Genomic DNA, 23,437 nt, shown 5'->3' with positions numbered 1-23,437 from the left:
AAAGATCCTTTTGGTCTCCCTCGCATCGACCACCTGTAGGACGTGGGTCGTGTGCTTTCGTAGGAGTTGCCTCTGCTCGCGGAGTTGCCTCTGCTCGTCCGTTTCTCCATCGACGACCGGTTCGTCGGGGGCTGACATTGAAGACAATATCTCCTCGCCGAGGGGGGAATACCGGGAAACGAGGGAAACCCGGAGGGTGTGAGGGCAAATCCAGGTCGTAGTCCTCGTCTTCGGTGTTTATAACTTCGGTGGGGACGGAACCGGTGCTTGAGTTGGTGCTGGAAGCCTGGCCGTCCCGTGGTTCTTGGACTGTCACCATGTTGACGTAGTGACGATCGTTCCTTTTTGGCGACCAACCCGCTTTGCTGAAAACGGATTGGATGTGCCGCGAGTAGAGAGAGGCCGAGTTGTTTAGGCTGCAAGGATAGTCTCCCTTCTTGAGCTTGACGGATCGTCCTGAGGGAGTTGAGGTTATCGTCAGGGGCGTTCCCAGCCGTTCGTGTGTAAAGACACGAGTTGGCCGACGGGATTTGAAAAAATCCGTTGGAGCAGCTTGATCAGGCTGACGCAGGATTCCGTCCACTAGTTGGGAGGCTTCAAGTAGCTTGGAATCAGCGCGATCGAGCGCTTGGAGAAAGTCCGAGCAGCCGATCTTCTTTCCCTTATAGTGCGGGAGCGGTGGTCGGGCGCTCGGTGCCGCCACGCGAGTGGTCGGAGACGGCGTGGTCTCAGATCGGATTTGAGTTTCTTTCGAAACCGTGGTCGTGAGGCCGTCTCTGCACGTCGTCCACGTGATCTGGCCGACGGTGAACGTGAGGCCTTCAGGCACGGTCGCGGAAGCTGGGATCGTAACCATCTTGTTCGCCAGAGAAGTTGCACGCACACCCCCTACCTGGCGCGCCACTGTCGATGAAAGCTGGTCGGCAGTCTACCTTGGGGTGTACCCACGGTAGTAGTTTATCGGTAGACGGTGCGCAAACTACGAACTCGATGGTGACGCAAGACACGGACAAGCTTTTTATCCAGGTTCGGCCGCCGAGTTGGCGTAATACCTACGTCCTGCGTCTGATTGTATTGATTTGTGTTGAGAGAATATGATATCCTAGGGGGGGGGTCTCTTGCCTCTCCTTATATAGTCCGGAGGGCAGGGTTACAGATCTGGAAACTAATCCTAGTCGGTTATAATTGCCATAGATAGTTCGATATCAATTCCTATTCTAACCGACTAGAATCCTGCTTGATCTCCACGTCTTGTTTCCTTGCGCGAAACTCCAAGCTGTCGGATCAAACCTTGAGCTTGTCTCGTAATGGGCCAAGCCTCCTGGCCCAAGTCTAGCCGTAAGGGTATAGGGGTCTATACCCCCACAGGTCTCCAACACAATACCTATAGCCTCCAACAGAGTACTTATAGAGAAGACGTATTTTGTGTATCAGGAGAGGCATAACCCAAATTTGGGTATCCTCTCTCCTCGAGACCTATTTGCAGAGAGTGTTGTCTTTTAGGTTTTGTTGTTGGAGAAGACTAAAAATAAGTATGGAACCTTTTACCTGTAGCGCTACCCAAAGAACAAATAGGTCTTGTATTTTGGGTGATGATTGTTGGAGATAGTCTAAGGGCCTGTTTGGTTCCCCTTGCTAAATTTTAGTTAGCTAAAATTATTTTAGCTCCTCTTGGATGACTAATGGAACTAAACTATTTTAGCTTTTTTTAGTCAATGTGTTTGGAACTTTAGCTACTAAAGTGACTAAAGTTTAGCTAGCTAAAATTTAGTTGGTGGAACCAAAAGGACCTAAGTGTGAGCCTACCAAGCTGTCACGTGTTCCTGGTCCACGGAGTCAATGTGTAGTCGGGCCCAGCAGAAGCAGTCCCTCTCTCTCTCTCTCTCTCTCTCTCTCCAGATCAGATCTCTGTGTCTCTGACCATCCGTGCCACAGACATCACGGGCCCACCTTACCGTTGCCGGCCTGCCCTTCCCAGCCCGGCACCGTCCCCGTCCTTCCCACTTCCCCTCGCTACCATTTCAAATCGCTCTCTCTACACAACACCCAATTCTACTCGCCGTCGTTCCCTCAATTCATCATCCATCCCCATCCACCCCACCGACTCTCAGATCTCTCTCCCCCTCTCGCTCTCCTCCCTCTCCCGCGCGCGCTGCGGCGGATGTCGTCGTCGGCGCGCTTCGATCTCCGGGTAAAACCCTAGTCCCCAGCCGGCCGGCCGGCCCCAGATCCGCGGCCCTCCCCTGGCCGCCTCTAACATCCTCCCTCCAATGCAGGCCTCGTCGCAGCAGCTGCAGCCGCCGCCGTCGCACGCCAGCATGAGGTAAGCGCCATCGCGACCTCCCTTCTCTCTCTGTCCCCCCCTCTTGGGTTCGAGGCGGTTTGGTTCTGATGGCGGTGGTTCCTTTGCGGCGTGGTTGTGTTCGTGCAGCGACGGGGGCGCGTTCGCAAACGCGGGGAACCTGGAGCACTGCGCCCGGTACCTCAACCAGACGCTCGTCACCTTCGGATTCCCGGCATCTCTCGACCTCTTCGCCACCGATCCGGTACCCTCCTCTTCCCTCTCTCTCTCTCTCTCTCTCTCTCTCTCTCTCTCTCTCTCTCTCTCTCTCTCTCTCTCTCTCTCTCTCTCTCTCTCTCTTCCCTGGCTTGCGGCTGCTTCACGTTTGTGCATCCATTTCGGTTGCGGGGGTTTTGTTTGCTTTTGATTTTTGGGGTTTACGGGATTTCTCTTGTCGCCATTCTTTAAAAAACAAATTTCCGAGGCCAATTCGTCGATCCTTCTGGTATTTCGCCTCCTGGATACCTGTTTATTTTTCCCCCTCTATATACCTCTCTATCCCATCTTCCATTGTCTTTATCTGGGTTACCTTTTGGGTTTTGTCCGTGTTTCCAGTAACCATTTTGTTCTTTCTCCAGTAGGAATGCTACTGTGATTGTTACCTTGTTCCCCTAATTTTTTTTTGTGAGATCTTCTGATATATTTTCACTATATATTGTGATTTTTTATAACATTGTGAATTTTGTGGTTCTGCGCAGTGCGAATGTAGAGTAACTTCTTTTGGAATTTGGAGATCAATCCATGAAGAGGGCTGTGAAGTCTTCTTTCATGTGTTTTTTTCTCTGTAAACTTATCACACTTTCTTTTTTTTTGGTTCTGTTGTGCAGGTCTCGATTGCAAGAACATGTAACTGCATCTATGCACTGCTGCAGCAGCGGCAGAGGGATATTGAGTTCAGGGAGTCCACAAATGACCAGCGGCAGCGGTGAGCCTTGCACCTTCCATTTCTTTCCATTCTGTTTCATACTGTAATTCGGATGTTCTTAGCGAGTGTCAGCCTGTTAATTGTGAATTGTCACCAGATCTGGAGGGTAGCAGACTGATTAGTGATACAGTACTAGCCTACTAGTCTACTAGACATACTGCTGCATCACTGAACTTAGTACTGGTTGGTAGTGATAGATGCTGGTTATTCTTCTCACATGACATCATTGTTGTCATTCATGTTTGTTTTCTTGACCTAGGGCATGATGATGATAGTTGATTGAATCACCTATCTGTATTAATTAGCAATAAGAGTATGAGTTAGAGGCCCATGTTATGAAACCTAAAATATGCCTGGTCCAAAACAATTGCATGTTAAGGAATCTTGCCAAAGTTCAGTGTCATAGGGTATAGACTTGTAAAGAGGAAAGCCCTGAGAAATTGAAGTGATATATATTTTTTTGTTATCCACTCTGAATTGTGCCAGTGCCGCTTCATCATTTTTTGTACCTGATGTTCTTATTCTTTTCCTACTGAACCAACCCATTATTCTATCTCAGACATTGTGAAATGAGGCTTAACTAAATAACTTTATTAATAATTTTGAGTTAATATATCATTGTGTTAGTACTTGCTTTTAGTGTTCATTGTTGGTTGAATCTTGATTTTGCTTGCCTGTGAAGTTTAACTTTCACAGTGCAATTCTGCCTTTCAATCAAAACCAGACCAGGCAATTATGGAATACTGTTTTCCTTGACATCACGCTACCATAGTCTCTTTTCCCTGACAGTACCACTTTGTGCCATGAGCCAACCCTGTCACCACCAACAGGCAACATGGCACCCTTTGTCCTTTTTCATCTACCTTCCCTTTTTGCCCTTTCAACATTTGTGTCTCCTCTACGGTCCTGTTGGTATTGAAAGTTTATCGCTCGTGCCTCCTATTTGTCTGATATAACCTGCAGACATGTGAAATATATCTATCTTGTAATTAGGTGTACCTAACAATTAAATGAGGTGTTCTTTTTGTCATCATTAGTTGCACCTGCATGGTACTATTTGTCCAGAGCCCACTCCTTCACAGTGCTGATGTGCTGCAGGGCTTTGTTTGCTTGCCATGAGTCAGTATTAGATCAACATACCCATGATTTTGTTGTCGGCTCTTTCCTATGTTCATGCATGTTGTATCAGTTTAGGTGTGGAGGTTAATTCAGTTGATTGCAGCATTTGGACAGTTCTACCAGAATATTGTTAGGTTTTGGTGTAAATGAACAGAAGTCAGTTGTTTGCTTCATTCCATTATGCGTTCATGCCATTCAATTAGGTTGCCACATTAATGCAATTGATTGCAGCATTTTGAGAATTTAACAATGCTGCTTGAGACTGACTAATGGCTGCTTGATTAATGTTATGCAATGTTCAGGATGCAATCTGACATATCACGACTGGAAGCCAAGATTGAGAGAATGGATGCCCAATTAGCAGCGAAAGATCGAGAGCTAGCCACTCTTACTCGAACGGTTTGTCCTTGTATCAGCTCCTCTTTGGTTTCTTAACCACTCTTGGGATTCTAAATTCTTTTCAATTACCAGGAGGCGAAAAACACTGCTGCTCTGAAGTCTCAGATTGATAAGCTGCAACAAGAACGTGATGAATTTCAGAAAATGGTTATAGGAAATCAGGTTAGATTGCCTTATTTTGTTCCTTTGAAAGTCATCCTAACCCTAGCATGTTTATTTTATTACTGCATTGATGTTTGGTGATGACTTAAGTTGAACCTGTCCTGACCTACTTTGGTTCTTCTGCAAGCAAGTACGCACCCAGCAAATTCATGAAATGAAGAAGAAAGAGAAGGAATACATAAAGTTGCAGGCAAGTATTTATACCTTAATGGGCAACTCTGTAGCAGAAGCAGCATTGCAATGGCACTGAAAGTACCTATGCCTAATTTGCAGGAGAAGCTAAACCAGGTATTGATGGAGAAGAAAAAGGAATCATCCCGTTCTGGAATGGAGATAATGAACTTATTGCAGGTGATATGCCTGTGAATGTTCTTGAATGTTAATTCTTAGTGCTATCTTATTTTGTTTTTGGATCTTATTTGGTTACTGAACTTAACAGAAAGAAGGACGGCAACGCGGAACATGGAATGGAAAAAAGAATGACAATGATTATTACAAAATGATTGTAAGCAGTAATGCAATTTTGAAATGCAGATCTGATTGAATTTATTCTGATGTACACTGAGCATGTATTCAGGTTGATGCATATGAAGTCAAGAAACAAGAGCTGATGCAAGAGAATGCAGATTTACGGGCACTGTTACGTTCAATGCAGGTAAAAGAAATGTGATCTTTCAAGTTTTATTCCCTGCTTTTTTATGTTATAATGCATGTAACAGAACTGGATTCGTATTCCTTGTATTGGCTGCTTGGAAAACTAGTGCTTGCTCTGTTCCAAATAGTTCATGTTTATAGAAAAATGCACCAACATCAAATTATTTATGAAATATGTCTTGACAAAGCATTTATTTGAATTTGTAGATGTTAATATATATTATTTTTTAAAACTTGGTCAAAGTAAGAAGAGTTTGACTTGGGACAAAGCTAAACTAACTACAATTTGAAATGGAAGGAGTAACTGTTTTATAGTTTTTACTTTTGTACAAAACCTGTAGTTACTGTATTTGATAGGCTGAGAAACCACCATGGTAACATTTGTGAGCATCAGGGTCATATCTAATTATAAAGTGTCAAACTGTGTCTTGATCGAAATGTTGTTTTACCTCAGATGGACATGCGTGAGTTCCTCAATGCACCGAATGGATCATCACAACCTACTGTTACTGCTAATGGAAGACAGGAGTCAGGGTCTCCTCAGTCTCCACTTGGTGGCAAGACGGTATGAATGCTGGATCTTTACATGTTACATTGTCGGTTTCCTCAGTTTTTCTTCTGTTTTGAATTCACATGTTTCTCGGCCATGTATTTAACGTCACACTTTCTCTTTATTTATGATGGCAACTTCTGTATAGTTTTTGTCACATGATCATTTTTTGTTTCCACTTTGGCAGGATGTCTTTGACCTGCCCTTTCATATGGCTAGAGATCAGATAGAAGAGAGTTTGCGCACAAAAATGACTTCAATCAAGGTAGGAGCCACTGGATTGAGACTGTCACCATCTTACAATTGCTGTTTCTCCATACACACTTATTTTTATTACTTCATGGTAATTATTTCTGATGACCACCAGGCACGAATGACTCAACTTCAAGATGCTCAGAAAGGTGCAGAAGTGACTTCTGAGGCAACTGACCGGGAGCTTGAGCTTGAAGCTCAGCTGGTTGAAGCAAGAAGCATCATCCAAGAGCAGGTTTGTGCATTTTATATTTTGTTTATTGTTTCTGAATGGAAGTACTCCCTCCATAAGAAATAGTAAGTTGTTTTGGCTTCTAGAGTTCCTATTATATATATCTAGATACAGTGTATATCTAAGTGCATAACAAAAGCTGTGTTCCTAGAAAAGGCAAAACAGCTTACAGTTAGGAATAGAGGGAGTAGTTCTCAACATGATGGTAATTGCCAACACTGTACTGTATGGAATCCTGTTTATAGTTGACACATGAATAAATTTAGTTGTATATGCCTTGACAGTCAATAATAGTTTGGTCCTAAGCAAGCTTACATTTAAGAACTTATTTTGCAGGCTTCCATCATGTCGAAGCACTTCACCAAGTCTGATAAGACAAGGTAACCCTGATGTCTTGTTTCCATTTGCTTCTGTTCAGTTCACTCCAACTAGACCTTCAATTCATGTATTCCGTCACAGTGGCAGGAGGCATAGCGGTCTGGATGGTGAGCGCGAGGCACCTGCCGAGGTGTAAAAACATGTCTGTAGCAAGGATATCTGTTCTGCAAGGCCTCCTGTTTTTAGTAAGTACTGAGGTAGTATGTTGCAGGATAACATCGTTCTGTGCTGTTGTATTATGTATGTTGCAGGATAACATCGTCTTGTGCTGTTGTAGTTGTAGCCCGAGTCTAAGTGCTGTCTATGCAGTATGATGTGCAGGAGCATCTCCTCCGCACATGGCTAACCAGATCATATCTAATAGTCACATGTAGCGTAACTGTAATCATATTCATACTGTATGAAGAATGTCAGTGTAGCAACCTTTACACCCCTGGAAAAAATGGACCTTTCGTGCCTTACATCTTAAAGAGTGTTCGCATGCTATTTTTTTTGTAAGTTTATTTATGCAATCAGCAGTGACTAGTCTTGACAGCAGGTTGTTACCTGACCCTTTTTGCCACCTCATCTGTCTCCTGGGCACAATCTGGTTTGTGGCTGCAGTACATAGCTTGGGAGAGTTACCTGCCTGGGTTGATAAAGTTTAATTCCCATCATATCGAATGTTTGAACACATATATAGAGTACTAAAAACACATTTAGAGAGTAATTTGTAAGACGAATCTTCTGAGCCTAATTAGTTCTGTTTGTGGTTGCAACATCCTTACCTGCCTGAGTGCTGCCTGAGTGCCTGACTGCATGTTCGTGGTTGCGTAATCAAGTTCCCCAGCGTTACGATGTTGAGAAGATGCTTCTCCTATGTATTGTTACACGGACCTTGAAATCTTTTTGTTTCGAAAAGGCTGCTTGTTCGCTTTTCTTATCAGCCGTACTTTTTCTGTCAGTCAGCAGTATTTTTTTCTCACAATAAATCAGCCAACAATAATTTCAGTCTTAATTTTTCGGACCAGTCTCAATTTTTTTAAAATGGACACTTTACCATTTGTATGTGACCATTATCTAATCATGGACTATCTAGGTTCAAAATTCGTCTTGCAAATTACAGACAAATTGTATAATTAGTTTTTTTTATTTATATTTAATACATGTGCGGCAGATGTGATGAGAAATCTGAAAAATTTTGTAATTTTTTTGGAAACTAAACAAAATTTTTTGGAAACTAAAGGCCGAAGAGAGAACAATGGCTAGGGGTTGTCAGGCCGAAGAGAGAAGAATTTCCAGGGGTTGTCAGGAACCTGCTAGTGCAGCTCATGTGCCTTCGCAAGCTGCAACCTCATCCAGCGGCCGCCGCGACATGGACAGGAGGTAGGAGTGGGTCGAACTGCTCAATCCTAAGGTTTGAGAATATCTGATCCACAGATCCTAAGCGTTTTCGTGGGTTGAATATGGAGCCCAATAGAATTTTTTTTGGAATGGTTTGCTGAACCTATGGATCGAACCGCACCACCCCCATTCGCAGCGCCAGGGGCAAGACAGGCCAAGAGAAAGGATCACCCATCAACGAATCTGACCAGGGCAAGGCAGGTCAAGAGAAAGGAGTGATGGATGAAGCTTGTCATGCTCATTGCCAGTCTAGCACCGATAGCTTACTGGCAATCAAAATAACAAGGGACTAAAACCATGCCTTGAGCTTCATGCTGCTCTTGTCGTGGTGGACGTGTAGATGTAAGGGCTCGTGTACATGGATGTTTCGAAACTGGGTGAAAGCCTTATTTGGCCTTAGCTTCGGGCAGCCGATGGTGTCGCAGCCTACGTCATCTACCTCTTTGGAGGTGTCTTTGAAATTTCCATTCCGTCGCCCGCTCTTGCTCGTTGATCTTGGGTTGAAAGGCATCGATGGATGCACCCGTGGATGTTAATCTCTTTCTTCAAGGCATTGTTATTGTGCATTTATCACTGTCTGTTTGCTCCTTTTCTCTCTCTAGATCTGCTGCTCGTTGTTCCTGTGTGCGCTTCATGTTTCTTCGCAGCCTGCTAGAGTGCTTGGCTAAGTCACCATCATTTAGTCTCTAGCAGATACTTTGCTATCATTGTCCTTGGTCCTCTATCTGGCACATACTTTTCTACCAAGTCTGTGCAGGGCTCTCACCTTGAGAATAATTTATCGCTATCATTGTCCTTTCTCCCCTATTGGGTAGATACTTTGTTGCCAAATTTGTGTGGGCATCTCACCTCGCGAATACTTTGTCACCGTTGTTGTCCTTGGCCCCCTCTTTGGCGGATACTTTGCAGCTGAGTGTGTGCGGGCCTCACACCTTGCGGATGCTTTGTGCCAAGGTTGTCCTCTCGGACAGATGCTTTGCCGCTGTTGTTGCTGGTTCTTCGTTTTCTTTGGGAGAATGCTTTGTCATCGTGGCTTGATCCGCTCTGTACGTAACCTCTGCGTTGATGTATCTACTTCTTGCAGATTAAGGCTTAGTAGGGTTTTAGGGTTGTGAGTTTCTTCCCATTCGGTACTTTTTCTTTCCTTTTCTCTCTTTGGATAGCTTTAGTTAGCTTCCCACCGGCTAGGTGGTTTGTAACTCGCGCTACGAGAGCTCTATTGTAGTAGTGTCTTGTAATTCCTTTCCTCTTAATGAAATATAAAGCATATTTGCAAGAGAAAAAAGAGACTAAAATGAATGGAAGTGTGCTTATTTGGGCTTTTGCTTTTCAAGCTATTGTGCGTATGTATGAAACTCTGTTTTTCAGAATATGAGTTCGCATGAATGTGCTGCTACAGTGTCACGTGAGATGAGAAAAAACGGCTGCATCAGCCTTCTCTCACATAATTTTACAGCGAATTTTGTTTATATTATAACACAATTATACATAATTTGCTGCACGATTTCCTGACCGACCTACTACAGGCCATGTTTTCTTTTTAATTTATTTATAACAGGTCATGCTTGCTTTGGATAAAGTATGGAAACGTTGAACAAACCTTTGGATACCAATGAAACTGTGGAGTGTACATACAAGGATGAAATACTTCATCAATCATCACAACCATTGCAACTCTGTTGTTATTTCCCAATAAGTACAACAACAATTTATAAATACACTACACTTTGTGACAATTTAAAGCTGTATATTGTGACCAAAACGGCGTTAGCAAGGCAGTCTTGGATGAACAGACAAGCGTACGTAGAGTGTATTCACTCAGTTCCAAGCGACGACCACCTGCCTGCTGTGTGGCGCCGTCGCTGAAAATGCGCGACGAGCCAGAGCCGGAAGAAAGCGGCGGCCGTGCCGTGGAACCCGGCCGGTGACGGCGAGCAAGCCATCACTAGCTCATCACACGGTGTAGTGCTGCTGGACGCCTTCCATGTCGAGTCCCTTGAGCTTGACGACGGACTCCATCTGTCCCTTGAGCGTGCTGAGCTCCCTGAGCCTGGCCACCTCGGCGCGGCGCTTGGCCTGCTCGGCGATCTCGGAGAGCTCGCGGTAGCTGGTGCGGTCGTTGAGGATGATGCCGCCGGCGGCGAGCTCCGGCGTCTGCAGGCCGTGCAGGGTGCGCTGCGCCGTCGCCCACTGCGCCTCCCGCTCCTCCCGCCCGTAGTCCTTCTTGGTGGTGAAGGCCACCTTGTGGTCGAACACCGTGTCCCACGCCTTGCCGCTCAGCGCGTACCGGATCGCCAACTTGAACGCGTCCAGCGGCAGGAACGTCACCACGCTGTAGAGCCAGATCACCCCCGCCCAACCCCACCCGATTCCCCGGATGTGCGCGAACCCTATCGTGGGGATCACCGCCACAAGGGTGGCAATCTGCACGCACGCAACGCATTCGGCAATGAGCAGCAGCAGGCAGGCTGCAGGGTAAAGTTTATGGATCGGCTGGCAGCATGCAATGCAAGAATAGATGATCGATGTCGCGGCAGCTGCTAGCGGGCTTACGATCTGGGCGACGACGAAGGCGACGCAGAGGAGGAAGCCGGGGCGCTCCGTGAAGCACAAGCCGCGGGAGCGCGTCACGAAGATGAGCGCCTGGCTGATGATGCTCACCTGCAGGTACAGCGCCGACATCATCTCGTCCCGGCTGCCGTGCAGCGACCTCACGCCGAACGTGTTCTGCCGTCGGTCGGTCGCCGGCCGGAGCAATGCAAACGCTTGTCATACTGGGCTGGAACAGCTGGGAGAGACTGAACTTTGACAATGGCCACAGCCCCAGCTCGTGCAAGCTCTATTAACTTACCGTGAAGAAGTCGGTGCTGCGCATGGCCCAGAAGAAGATGACGGTCATGACGGCGAGGTAGGTGCCGTAGACGACGCCAGTGACGAAGATCTCGTTCAGCTTCCAGCTGTCTGGATGTGGAGATGGCCTCACCCTGTCCTTGGAGATGGTCATGATCGTGCCTGCATTTGCATTCATCAAAATTCAAAAGCAAGCAAAAAAGTTGCATATGATTCAGCTTGCAATGGTGGGTGCCATGGACTATTTGGATGGTTCTGAGTCGAGTTATCAATTTAAACCCACCGTCGTTGAGGATGGCAATGACCAGGATCATGAACGGCGAGAAATCAAACTTCCAGATCAGCGCGATCAGCATGAACCCGAGCTGCATATTTATATTCTCCCCCATCACCATCAGATGTCGTGGTTTTCAAAGACAAACCCAACAGAGGAGCAAAAACTCTCTCTATATATATAAACATAATGGTTGACAGAATTGATGAACTTACCACAATACGGATTGTTATCGACACTGCGTAAATCTGACAAAAATAACAAAGTGTCAGTCGAAACTGAACTGCTAACTACTGCTGTTGGTTGTCATCAGATGGATGTGGCACGTAGCTAGCTAGGAGTGCTTACGGTGTAGTTCTTCATCCTCTGGAAGATGGAGCGGCTGGTAAGCACGGCACTGATGATGACGCTGAGCCCGGGCTCAGTGAGCACGATGTCAGAGGCACTCCTTGCCGCGTCAGTGGCGTCGGCGACGGCGATCCCGATGTCCGCCTTCTTCAGCGCTGGCGCGTCGTTCACGCCGTCCCCGGTCATCCCGCAGATGTGCTTCCTCTCCTGCAGTTTCTTGACGATCTCGTACTTGTGCTCTGCATCGTCATATCAACAACAAGATACATATATACATGGCAACCTTTGAGATTGGATAATATGATGCCAACATTCACGGAAGATTAGATCATGGGGGAACTGAATGAATGCTGTGCTCTCATCTCACCAGGGAAGACGCCGGCAAAGCCATCGGCCTTCTCGATCAAATCATCTACAGGTATGGAGGCGATGGCTTCATCCTTGCACTGCCCGAGCAGCGCCGACGAGGGGTACATGTTGGTGCCCATCCCCAGCCTCCTGCCCGTCTCCTTGGCAATGGCGAGCTGATCACCTACAGGTTTCAGTTCACGCAGTTGGAATTGGAATGGAGTTAACCTTTGAACTGATCTTGCAGTGATAAACATAAATAAACAGTAGAAATATTTTTGATCAAAAGGTGAAGCTGGTACCGGTGATCATCTTAACATTGACACCCAGGTTGAGCGCCTTCTTGATGGTTTCTGCACTGTCATGCCTGGGCGGGTCGAAAAGGGGCAGCAGTGCGACGAACTCCCATGGACCGCCGGGGCTGTCCTTAGACTTCTCCGGCAGTTTCTGTAACAAAAATAAGATGATGGTTAATTTATACATTTATATATTTACAAATTTTTTTTTTCAAAGAACATATGTTGAAGATCGATCAGAATACCTGTCTGGCGACGGCGAGAGATCTTAGCCCCCGCTCGGCATACTTGTCGATGATGGCGTGCACCTTGTCTTTGACATCCTCCTTGCAGTTGCACAGGGTCATGATCTGCTCAGGAGCACCCTTGCTGACGCGGTGCCAGCTGTTGTCGTCGTGGTCGACGTAGGTGAGGGCCGTGCGCTTGTCGACGGGATTGAAGGGAAGGAAGTGCACCTCCTTGATGCCTGCCCTAGCCTCCTTGGGGTCACCGAGCATGCCAACCATGGCGGCGTCAATGGCGTCCTGGTTCTCGACCCTCGAGGCCCTGGCGGCGAGAAGGATGACTTCGGTGGCGTTGACTCCCTTGGCGAAGATCTCAATAAGGCCTCTGTCGACGCTGAGCTTATTGACAGTGAGTGTGCCGGTCTTGTCGCTGCAGAGCACGGTCATGCCAGCCATCTCCTCGATGGCGGTCATGCGCTTGGTGATGGCACCTTGTGTCGCCAGCCGGTGCGAGCCGATGGCCATGGTGACCGAGAGCACCGTGGGCATGGCGATGGGGATGCCGCCGATGAGGAGCACCAGGAGGTTGTCGATGCCGTCACGGTACCTGCGGTGCTGGATGGCGTACATGACGATGACCTCGATGACGATGCCGATGGCGATGGCGGCGATGCAGAAGTTGCCGATGGCCTTGAGCACCTTCTGGAAGTGGCCCATCTGGTTGGTACTGTCCACGAGGTGCGCCGCCTTGCCGAAGAAGGTATGCACGCCGGTGGCGATGACGACGGCCTCGATCTCCCCCTGCTTGCACGTGGAGCCCGAGTAGATGCTGTCGCCGGGGCCCTTGGTCACGGGCAAGGACTCGCCGGTGAGCGCCGACTGGTCGATCTTGAGCGGATCGCCCTCGAGCAGGCGGGCGTCGGCCGGAACAATGTCGCCGAGCTTGATGCTGATGATGTCACCCGGGGCGAGCACGGCGGCGTCCTGCTCGCTCCAGCGGTCGTCGCGGAGCACCTTGGCCTTGGGCGCGAGGTTGGCCATGAGCGCCTCCGCCGCGCTCCCGGCGTTGCTCTCCTCCCAGTAGGAGATGGAGGAGTTGAGCAGCAGCAGGAACACGATCCCGACGAAGTCCTGCCAGTCCGGCGGTTTGCCGCCCCCGTTGGCGAGAGCGATGGCCATGATCGCCGCCGCCTCCATCACCCACGACAGGGGGTTCCACATGAACCCCAAGAACTTGAGAATCTTGCTCTCCTGCATTGCATGCTTGCCAAGAATGGATCAGTGGCTCCATCCGCCATTGTCACACATTGGAAAAATGATCATGGAGCAAAAATTTCACGACCTTCTTCTCCTCGAGCTTGTTGGGGCCGAAGACGGCGAGGCGCGCCTCGGCCTCCTCGGAGGAGAGGCCTTGCCTGCTGCATTTGAGACTCTGGAAGACCTCCTCGATGGGGATGTTCTCCTGCCATGCATAGCAAACAGAGAGTAGGACAGCATCAATCAAAAATAGTAAAACTATCCAAGTCCTGGAACAGCGACGTCGGTGCGTCTGTCTAATCAGTGATTAATTATGATTGCTAGTAGCAGTCATTAATGATCCCAGCGGAAAAAAGTGCGGCGGTTGCAGATCACAAGAAGAGGAAAAAAAAGACGGAGAAAAGCGAAAAATAAATGGAAGCCGCATGAAGCGGCTTGTAACCCGTGAATCAAGCAATGATACAGAAAACGAACGGAGGCAACTTTATCGCTAGCTAGCTTCACATGCAAAAGAAGATCACTAATCACTAGTTTACTCTAGTACGAGCGATGTTGAGCAGGGTGACGACTGGAGGCCAGGTATATGTTCTTAACGAAGCAGAAAAAAAAAAACAAAAACAAATACAGTATATCATGCAAGTGATTATTCGATCGTAGTTGTTTCATAACATTTTTTTTCGAGAAAAGAAATGTGATTTTGGCTATCTACTTCGCCATCTAATTATTCATGGAAAGAGATCTTCTCAAACAAAGTAACGAAGACATCCTGCATGTTGGAGAAACAGGTGCACAAAAGAGCAGAAAATGTGTTGGTTTTTGAATCGACGGCCAGGAAAGACATGAACAAAAGAAGCATACCAGATCGATTGCTTCATTCTTGATCTCTTCGAGCCCCGCCATGCCGGCTGCAACTGCCGACGCAGCCGCCGGAGGGAGAGGGACGACGAAGGGGGGAGCAGTTGAAGAGTGGTGGGAACGAAGCCAGGCCACGCCCCAGGCAGCTCTTATATATTGGGAGTGGTGGGGGCAAAGCCTCAACGGTATTTATTTTTTTTAATTACTAGTAAAAATACCCGTGTATTGCAACATGAGTATATGATTTATTGGACATAGCGTCCACTATGAGGCGACTTAAACTAGTGGCATAGCTGCCACCGTAGCATGTGTGTAGTACCACCAGTCACAACCCGGAAGTCTTTATCGGTGGCGTGACGGCTAACATGCAGACCGGGGTCTGCATTGCGACAAAGTGGCCAACACAGTGCCCCATGCACATGGCTCCTACGATGGCGCAGACTTAACCTGATGGTCACGGTTGAGCTATAACAATGCAACCTTGATGGTGCCCTTATTGTGTGTTTGGTTGGTAGGATTTGTAGAGGCTGGATGCTGTTTGGTTGAGAGTCAGCGCAGCGCAGGGGTAGGGACATCCCACTGTGCATATTCCATCTAGATTCCTTGACTTTGAGTCTTACTTTTTTCGACGAACAGAGGTCGTCCCACTTGGGACGAGCATGCACTAGAGAAGGGAGAAAGGAGAGGGAGGCCGGTGTGGGATCGTGGGTTACACCAACAACATCAGCGATTTGTATCCTGACCTAGCACCGTTGCTCCGTGGAGCTTGTCCCCAGCCATGTTGTGAGCCACCGGTTGGCGAACTCCACCCAGGCACCGCTACGCAAGTGAGCTCTGCCCCAGCCCTGTGAGGATGAATTGGATCCAGTGGCCGCCGTCGTGAGGACGAGCTGAATTCAGTGGTTGCCGCTACCTAGCCTTTGTGCATGAGGACGAGAGCTGCAACAAGGCCAGAGAAACAGGGAGATATGGCCACTAGAGGGTGAAGGGAAGATGACAAGCTAGGACCCACGTGCGTGAGGACGAGATGCGGCCGCCAACGGAGGAGGAGTTGCGACTCGCCGGTGGAAGAGGCATGACTGCATAGCGATGATTGCGCTATGACCGAGCCATCTGCGGAGGAGGCATGGATGGAAAGGAGATAAGGCAAGAAGGAAGAAAAGAAAAGGAATAAAAAAAGACACATGACCCCACCTAGTGGGTGATACCACTTTTGATATCTCTGGACCAAACAGAAAACAAAGTCATCTCATCCCACAAAACAGAGACGGGGTTATTCCATTCCACTTTGACTCTTAACCAAACGTTACCTTAATTGTTAGCGATCGAGAAGAGTGGTGTGCATAGAGGAAACATGATTATGCTATTGATGCTAGCGGCGACACAGTGTTTGTAGAGAGTAGCGGCAAGTAGTAGCTAGATCTCATGAGAGTTTGTTGATTGCTCTATTATTGGTCTACTTAATACCATGTGTAGGCTTTCATAATTTTGTTGCACTTGATGCATGCTCTATCATCATCTCGAGAGCCCAATAGAAAGTATTACAAATGAATGAAATATTAATAATTAAAAAACATAATAAATCATGGAAACAAAACTCATAAGAGATAAAAACTTGGTAAAAATAAATAAAGAAAAGGTATGGAAAGAAAACATGCAGACCAAACCGAAAAAAAGAAAAAGGGAAAATTGCACTGAAAGATTGAAAGAAACCGAACTGCCGAATCACAAAGCTGAGTTATGGATGGAAAAAAATTAACAGAATTTAAAAAGTTAACAAGAGAATCCAGGCGGGGGAGAAAAGCAGCAAACGGGAACAAAAAAAAGTATAAAATAGAAACTGAGATAACATGAGATACGTATACAAATTGATGCCCTCGTTTTGACTATTTGAATAGAATTTCTATTCATGTTATATGGGATCAGAGACTTCATTTGATTAGAATTAGGATTCCTATCTATCGAGGATTCAATGAATCTATTTCGATTATGATTTCTTTAACTATTTAATTTACTTAAAGAAGTCATAACATGACAGATGGAAACTTGAGGACAAAAATAAAAAACCATTGAAAGGAAACATGTGGACCAAACCTGATAAAGAAAAAGAGAAGAAACGAATGAAAAAAAAAAAACAACTGGAAGAAACAGAACTGGCAAAACACAAAATGTAGTCACGGACACAAAAAAAGCAAGCAGGATAAAAGGAATTAAACAATAGGAACCAGAGTCACGGTCTGAACAAAAAGCAAATAGGAACAATAAATAAATAAAAATAGAAACCGAGATAAGATGTGAGATATGTATACAAATTTGTACTTTTATTTTTACTATTTAGTTAGAATTCATCTTCATATTATATGAGACCGGAGAATTTATATGGATTAAAATAGAATTAGGATTCCAAGCCATCTAGGATTTGGATGGATCTATTTTTCTTAACTATCCATGAAGATAGATTTCATTGGTCACACTACATTGTATTCCCCAACTAGATCAATCCATCTTAACAATATACTTCGTGTTCCCAAGGCTAACAAGAGTCTTATTTCTAGTAATTGACTTGCTCATGACAATAATGCATATCTTGAATTTCATCTAACTCATTTTTTCATTAAGGAACAATAGACGAAGAAAATCCTCTACAACGGTAGATGTGAAGGTGGACTCAACCCATTCAAGTCCTCACCCAATAAGGAAGGGCTTGCTGTTGTCAAGCCATCTAGCTCTTTGTGGCACTATAGACTAGGTCATGCTTCACAACAAATTGTTCATTAAATTCTTAGTCACCATAATCTTCCTTGTTTTAAAGAGTCAAATAACAATGTTTGTGATGCATGTCAACAAGGCAAACACCATCAGTTGTCTTATCCTAGGTCCAGTAGTGTGTCATCTTGCCCTACGGAACTTGTTTTTTTAGATGTTTGGGGGCCTGCCCCAACATTAGTTGGAAGACATGCCTATTATGTTAGCTTTATTGATGATTGTAGCAAATTTGTGTGGATCTATCTTTTGCATCATAAATCCAAAGTGTTTCACTATTTTTGAGATTTTCAAAATCTTGTTGAAAGGCAATTCAATTGTAAAATTTGAGCAATTCAAACAGACTTGGGTGGAGAATATCAGTCCCTAAATTTTTTCTTCAAGTGCATAGGGGTAGCCCATCAAGTATCTTGCCCTCATGCTCATGAGCAGAATGGTTCAGCTAAGCGTAAACACCATCACATTATGGACATGGGTCTTACACTTCTTGCGCATGCCTCTATCCTACTAAAATTTTTGGGATGAAGCCTTTCTTAGTGCTGTGTTCATCATCAATAGACTCCCATCAAAAGTCATCGACCATAAATCCCTGTTTGAGCGCCTTCTTGGAAAAGCACTAGACTATACCTTTTGGCATACCTTTGAATGTGCGGTGTGGCCAAATCTAAGACTATAGAACTCCAGAAAGCTCCAATTTAGATCTAAACGGTGTGTGTTTTTGGGTTATAGCCATATGCATAAAGGTTTTAAGTGCTTGGACCAAAGTGAAGGTGTGTTTATATCTCTCAGGATGTTGTGTTTGATGAACAACTCTTTCCTTTTTCCACCCTCCATCCCAATGTTGGAGGATGCCTAAGATCAGAAATTGCGCTCCTACCAAAATGCCTACTTAACTCTAATACTAGTTTTGGGGAAGCTTTGTTACATGATCAACATCTGTCTTCACCTATTTCTACTGATGCTATGTCTAATGCTGCTCATACTATAGAAGATGCAGGAGAAAATCTAGATGAAAATAGTGGTGTTTTGGCCTCCAAACAGCAGTATTTCATGCTGTCGCTTTAGGACAGCATTGGTGCTGATCACAAGGAGGTTACAACAACACTTGATCGTCCTTGTATGGATTAGCTTCAGAGTTAGCAGCACCTTACTCTGGCTCCGAGACTGCTTCCCCTGTCTCTAGTGCATTGACAGGAGCTGTGGGATCTTCTACACCTACGTCAGCTAGAATTCTTCCTTCTGGTGGTGCACCTGTGCCACAAACTGATCCGGTGCAGGGAGGGTTGCCATTAGCTAAGATTTCTCTTTCTGGATCGTCTGTGGGCATGGATCAGGTGGTTTCTTCTGCACCACAGTGGCCTATTACTCGGTTGCAGAAGGGAATCAAACAAGCCTAAGGCATATACAGATGGAACAATGAGATGGTGTAATCTTGCCATTTCTTCCGATGATGAACCCTCTACTGTAGGCCTGTACCTGCTGCTCTTGGTGATAAAAATTGGGCCTCAACCATGGACAGTGAGTATCAAGCACTTCTTTGGAACAAGACTTGGCACCTGGTTCCAAGACTAAAGGGGAAGAATATAATTAGGTGTAAATGGGTATACAAAATCAAGAAGAAAGCATATGGTTCCATTGATAGATACAAAGCCCTTTTGGTTGCAAAATGATTCAAACAACCATATGGAATTGACTATGAGGACATGTTTAAGCCCTATTTTGGTTTTGGATAATTTATGAAACCCAAGTACTAACCTCTATTCTAAGTGTGTATAGATTAGATATAGTTGGTATATGCTAAGTGATGGAGCAATAGATGATCATGGTGATGTTGGTGATGACCACAAGATGATCAAGTACTCAACTTGGAAAATAAGAAAGAGAAAAACAAAACCCTATGGAGATCAAGGAAAAGATATTGCTTAGGGTTTTGGTTTTGGTGATCGAGACACCATAGAGGGTGTGATCACATTTAGAATATATAGCCGTACTATAAAGAGGTGAATTCTTTGGCTAAGCGGTTATTGAGTGCCACTAGGTATTGTCAATCATGTGTATACATTTAGAACCCAGTGCGCTAACTGAACCCTTGAAAATATTTGTGAAAAATTGCTAACACACATGCACACGATGGTAGACACATGGTGTGGTGTTGGCACACTTTGAGAAGGAGGTGGAGTTTGAAGGGTAGAGAGGGGTTTGGGATCCTCTCTCCCTCTCACAATGCTTGCAAGGTAGGATTCAACACTTTTGAGAAAATGAAATGCATATTTTCTATTGTGTCAGTGGAAAGTGTGGAGAAGTTGAGGGCACTAGACACTAGCTGCTGAGGCGTTAGACGCTGGCCCAACATTTGGTTCATTGTGACTTAGTGTCACTCTTCTAAACAGAGCGTCGGAGCATCTGATGGGTTCATGTAGGACGCTAGTCTAACACTATTTTAGTGTTCGGTGCTTTGTGACATTAGTAGAGCAGTGAGTAGTCAGTCTAATAGTGCTCATCGGACACTAAGGAGCGTCGGGTGGACTATCGTCCGACACATCCGACACACCTGAGAGGTGGCATGTTGATTCCCAACAGTCACTTAAGTAGCGTCCAATGCCTAGGTGGCACGTTCGTTGTGGAGCACCTAACATGTCCGATGCTCACTGACTGGGAACTTCAACATTTAAGTGACTGTTGGGAATCAACGGGTCATGTTTGACTGAGAACACATGGTAGCGATCTAGCGGTGCCATTAGGGTAGCGTCGGATGCTAGGGCTGCATCTGATGCCTAGCGTTGGTGTGTCTATTGTCGCCAATAGAGGGTGTTTCTAGAGCCTAACGACTCTATTTGTTGGGGACACTTATAAATAGTGTTTAGCCTGCTTGGGGCTCTCTCTCTTGGTACTTTGACATACTTGACATCCTTGTGAGCCTAAGCAAACACCTCCCACTCATCTCCTTCATAGATTGATTATATTTGTGAGATTGGGAGTGATTCCAAGTGCATTTACATGAGTGATTGCATCCAGTGGCACTTGGGGATTGTTGTGGCTGTGGTTTTGTTGACACCGTTTCCAGGATGGCAGGATAAGACGGCAGTATGTGGTTTACAGGATGAGTTGCCGATGAGAATGGTTGCCGATAAAGGAGAGGTTGAACGTGATTAAGTTTATGGGCGATGGTGTGTTTATGCCGATGGCCATGATGAGGGAGTCTGCCGATGATTATGGCAAGGGAGTCTGCTGATGATACAAAGGGGGAGTCCGGAAGCTGCCGGTCGGTTTGTGGAAGAATTTTAGTTCGTCACGGGAAATAGCTTTGTTATTTCCTTATTTATTTAAGTCGTTTTGTATACGGATTCCGTGTAATTTGGAATTTGAATTCTAGTCGTGTCTGGTTGAAGCTCTTTGAGCAGGGTATAAATATAGACCCTAGGACCTTGTAATGATCAATCTATCAATCAATCAAACACACGTTTTTACTCATATTCCAGCACCTACTTTTTCGACGACTTCGTCATACTTTTTCCTTTTCATTACGAGTTTTTAGGAATTCATCGACTTAGGCTCGGCGCGTTCTCAAGTTCCGCGTGAGTACCTCTTAGCCGTGACATCCGGGCGTATCGCTGTTGTGAGGACTAAAGTATTCGAGTTATCACCTTTGCCGATAGTAAGGTCAAATCGGCTGGCACGCCTTAACGTTTGAATCGAGTATTAGCCCTTTGTGTTTGCAGATCAGTTTTGCACCAACACATCTTTTGGCACGCCCAGTGGGACAGATTCAAGATCAAATTCAACATGTCGATCTCTGACTTTGATCAAGAGAACGTCATCCCCGTGACGGAAGCCAATCTCAAGGATGAGCAGAAGCAAGCTATTGCTCAAGCCATTGAGGAATACAAGTTGCAATGCCTAAAGTCCTTCAGCATGAACAGAAGCGGCGAAGTAATCCAGAAAGATGCACTGCCGACACCACGACAGGTTACTTTCGAAGCCAATCCTGGCAAGCTTCAAGATATGGTTGACAGTGCTATCAACCGAGCTTTGATCAACCAAGCTGGTGTATTGTCTAATACAGTTTTTAATGCCGTGGCAAGAACTTTCAAGGAAGGACAAATCCCACCAGATTATGTGGGCCCTTCTCATCATCAGCCAACGTCACCAGAGGTCACGGCTCCATCGGCTGCTACGGCCGCTGCGAGTGCACAGTCTGCCGTCCCTCCAAGTACGTTGGGAACTACTAATGCACGATCTGTGCCGATGACAACTAACCCGCAAACTTCAGGTGGGCAGAATAAACTAACCACAGATATGTTGGCATCGGCAATGTCAGGGCTGACTCTTCCTCCCAACTGGTGGGGTTATGGTATGCCCCCAGAGTTGACGCCGGGTACATCACAGATAACCGACATGAGGGGCAAGACTCCTATGACATCGGCGCCTCCCAATGCGCCGTTGAATCAGAGTCCTCGGTATACTACAACTACTACTGCAAGGCCTCATACTGGGAATCCTCAAGATTCGATGTTCCAGATGCCTAATGCATCGGCAGATTCAATGCTGATGCAACAGAGATCTATAGCCCAGTCGGGGTATGTCAATTCAATGATGGTGCCCAATTACCAATCATCGGCAGCGCCTATGCCGATGAACGCTAATAATGGATGGCTTGGACAGCAAGTCTTTCCACAAACGCCCCAACAGAGTTACCAGGCTACAGGATTCCAGCAAGGACAGATCTATTTCGGATTCCAGAATCAGGGGATCCCCAACCAGCCAGTGAATCTCGGACAGCAACTCGGGGGGTAGCAAATCGGTGGACAGCAGTTTGGTGGTCCACAGATTGGAGGCCAGATGATCAACCCAATGTTCCGTGTGGATCATGCCCCAAACAGACACGTGGAAGCTCACCACCAGGTGCCGGACCCGCAGCCGCCTCATCGGCAGGATGCCGATGCATATTGGGCCGATAAGATCGCTGAAGTAATGAGGGATCAATTTGGGATAAAACCCAAAGTCAACACTTACTCTTATCGGACACCGTATCCTCCCGCATATGATTTGATCCCGCTTCCACATCGGTACAAGGTACCAGACTTTACTAAGTTTTCCGGGCAAGACGACACGTCAACTATGGAGCATGTCAACAGGTTCATCATTCAATGCGGAGAAGCTGGTAACAGGGACGAATTGAGGGTTCGTCTATTTTCATCGTCATTGTCTAGATCGGCCTTTACCTGATTCATATCATTACCTCCTAATTCAGTGATCACTTGGGCTGATCTGGAGAAACAATTCCACAAGTACTTCTTTTCTGGAGTTCATGAGAAGAAGATCACCGATTTGGTCAAATTGAGACAACGCAATGATGAATCGGTCGAGGGTTTTGTGCAGAGGATACGGGAGGTCAAAAATAAATGTTACAGTCTGGTTCTAGATGATCAGCAGCTAGCCGATTTGGCTTTCCAGGGTCTATTGCCACATATCAGAGATAAGTATGCTTCTCAGGAGTTCGAAAGTTTAAGTCATTTGGTGCAGAGGATTTCTGATCAAGACATCAAGCCTTTCGAGCCCAAAAGAGCATGGAATAAGAAAGTGTCATTTGTCGATGAAGCGACAAGCTCAGATTCTGATGAGGAACCAGTCATTGGCTTGGCAGAATGGGTGAAAAACAAGAAGCCGATGTCTTGCCCTTTTGGGCAGAAGGAACCAGAGAAGTTCGCTTTTGACACCGCTAAGGCCGATAGGATATTTGACTTTCTACTTCAGGAAGGTCAGATCAAGCTGTCTCCTAATCACGTAATCCCATCGGCTGAGGAGTTAAAGAGGATGAAATATTGCA

General features: G+C 46.0%; 2 protein-coding genes across 2 annotated transcripts; one reads left to right on the top strand and one right to left on the bottom strand.

The window, feature by feature from the left end:
- LOC8073242 (afadin- and alpha-actinin-binding protein) lies at nucleotides 1,996-7,498 on the top strand. The gene is made up of 15 exons (XM_002445230.2): nucleotides 1,996-2,191; nucleotides 2,277-2,323; nucleotides 2,432-2,546; nucleotides 3,169-3,266; nucleotides 4,688-4,784; nucleotides 4,857-4,946; nucleotides 5,074-5,136; nucleotides 5,220-5,297; nucleotides 5,386-5,451; nucleotides 5,524-5,601; nucleotides 6,055-6,165; nucleotides 6,338-6,415; nucleotides 6,518-6,637; nucleotides 6,971-7,014; nucleotides 7,094-7,498. Exons 1-15 carry the CDS (start codon nucleotides 2,162-2,164, stop codon nucleotides 7,146-7,148), a joined length of 1,170 nt encoding a protein of 389 aa, XP_002445275.2. The 5' UTR covers nucleotides 1,996-2,161; the 3' UTR covers nucleotides 7,149-7,498.
- On the bottom strand, nucleotides 9,980-14,958 carry LOC8073241 (plasma membrane ATPase). Its single transcript, XM_002444051.2, has 11 exons — nucleotides 14,851-14,958; nucleotides 14,078-14,197; nucleotides 12,757-13,986; nucleotides 12,518-12,662; nucleotides 12,235-12,399; nucleotides 11,868-12,106; nucleotides 11,735-11,767; nucleotides 11,529-11,610; nucleotides 11,247-11,407; nucleotides 10,949-11,122; nucleotides 9,980-10,819 (listed from the first exon to the last, which is right to left on the bottom strand). Exons 1-11 carry the CDS (start codon nucleotides 14,890-14,892, stop codon nucleotides 10,349-10,351), a joined length of 2,862 nt encoding a protein of 953 aa, XP_002444096.1. The 5' UTR covers nucleotides 14,893-14,958; the 3' UTR covers nucleotides 9,980-10,348.

Source organism: Sorghum bicolor, chromosome 7, assembly GCF_000003195.3.
Source record: "Sorghum bicolor cultivar BTx623 chromosome 7, Sorghum_bicolor_NCBIv3, whole genome shotgun sequence".
Taxonomy (NCBI): Eukaryota; Viridiplantae; Streptophyta; class Magnoliopsida; order Poales; family Poaceae; genus Sorghum; species Sorghum bicolor.
The sequence above is the reverse complement of the archived record's forward strand: the minus strand, read 5'-3'. Positions and strand labels throughout refer to the sequence as shown.

What these genes read in the sequence shown, in the direction of transcription:
- LOC8073242 (XM_002445230.2), top strand. Translation starts at nt 2,162, where the DNA reads ATGTCGTCGTCGGCGCGCTTCGATCTCCGG. An exon ending in TAGCCACTCTTACTCGAACG is followed by an intron (nt 4,785 to 4,856) that starts GTTTGTCCTTGT and finishes TTCAATTACCAG; the next exon opens with GAGGCGAAAAACACTGCTGC. An exon ending in AGATAATGAACTTATTGCAG is followed by an intron (nt 5,298 to 5,385) that starts GTGATATGCCTG and finishes TGAACTTAACAG; the next exon opens with AAAGAAGGACGGCAACGCGG.
- LOC8073241 (XM_002444051.2), bottom strand. Translation starts at nt 14,892, where the DNA reads ATGGCGGGGCTCGAAGAGATCAAGAATGAAGCAATCGATCTG. An exon ending in ACAAGCTCGAGGAGAAGAAG is followed by an intron (nt 13,987 to 14,077) that starts GTCGTGAAATTT and finishes CATGCAATGCAG; the next exon opens with GAGAGCAAGATTCTCAAGTT. An exon ending in AGAGGATGAAGAACTACACC is followed by an intron (nt 11,768 to 11,867) that starts GTAAGCACTCCT and finishes TATTTTTGTCAG; the next exon opens with ATTTACGCAGTGTCGATAAC.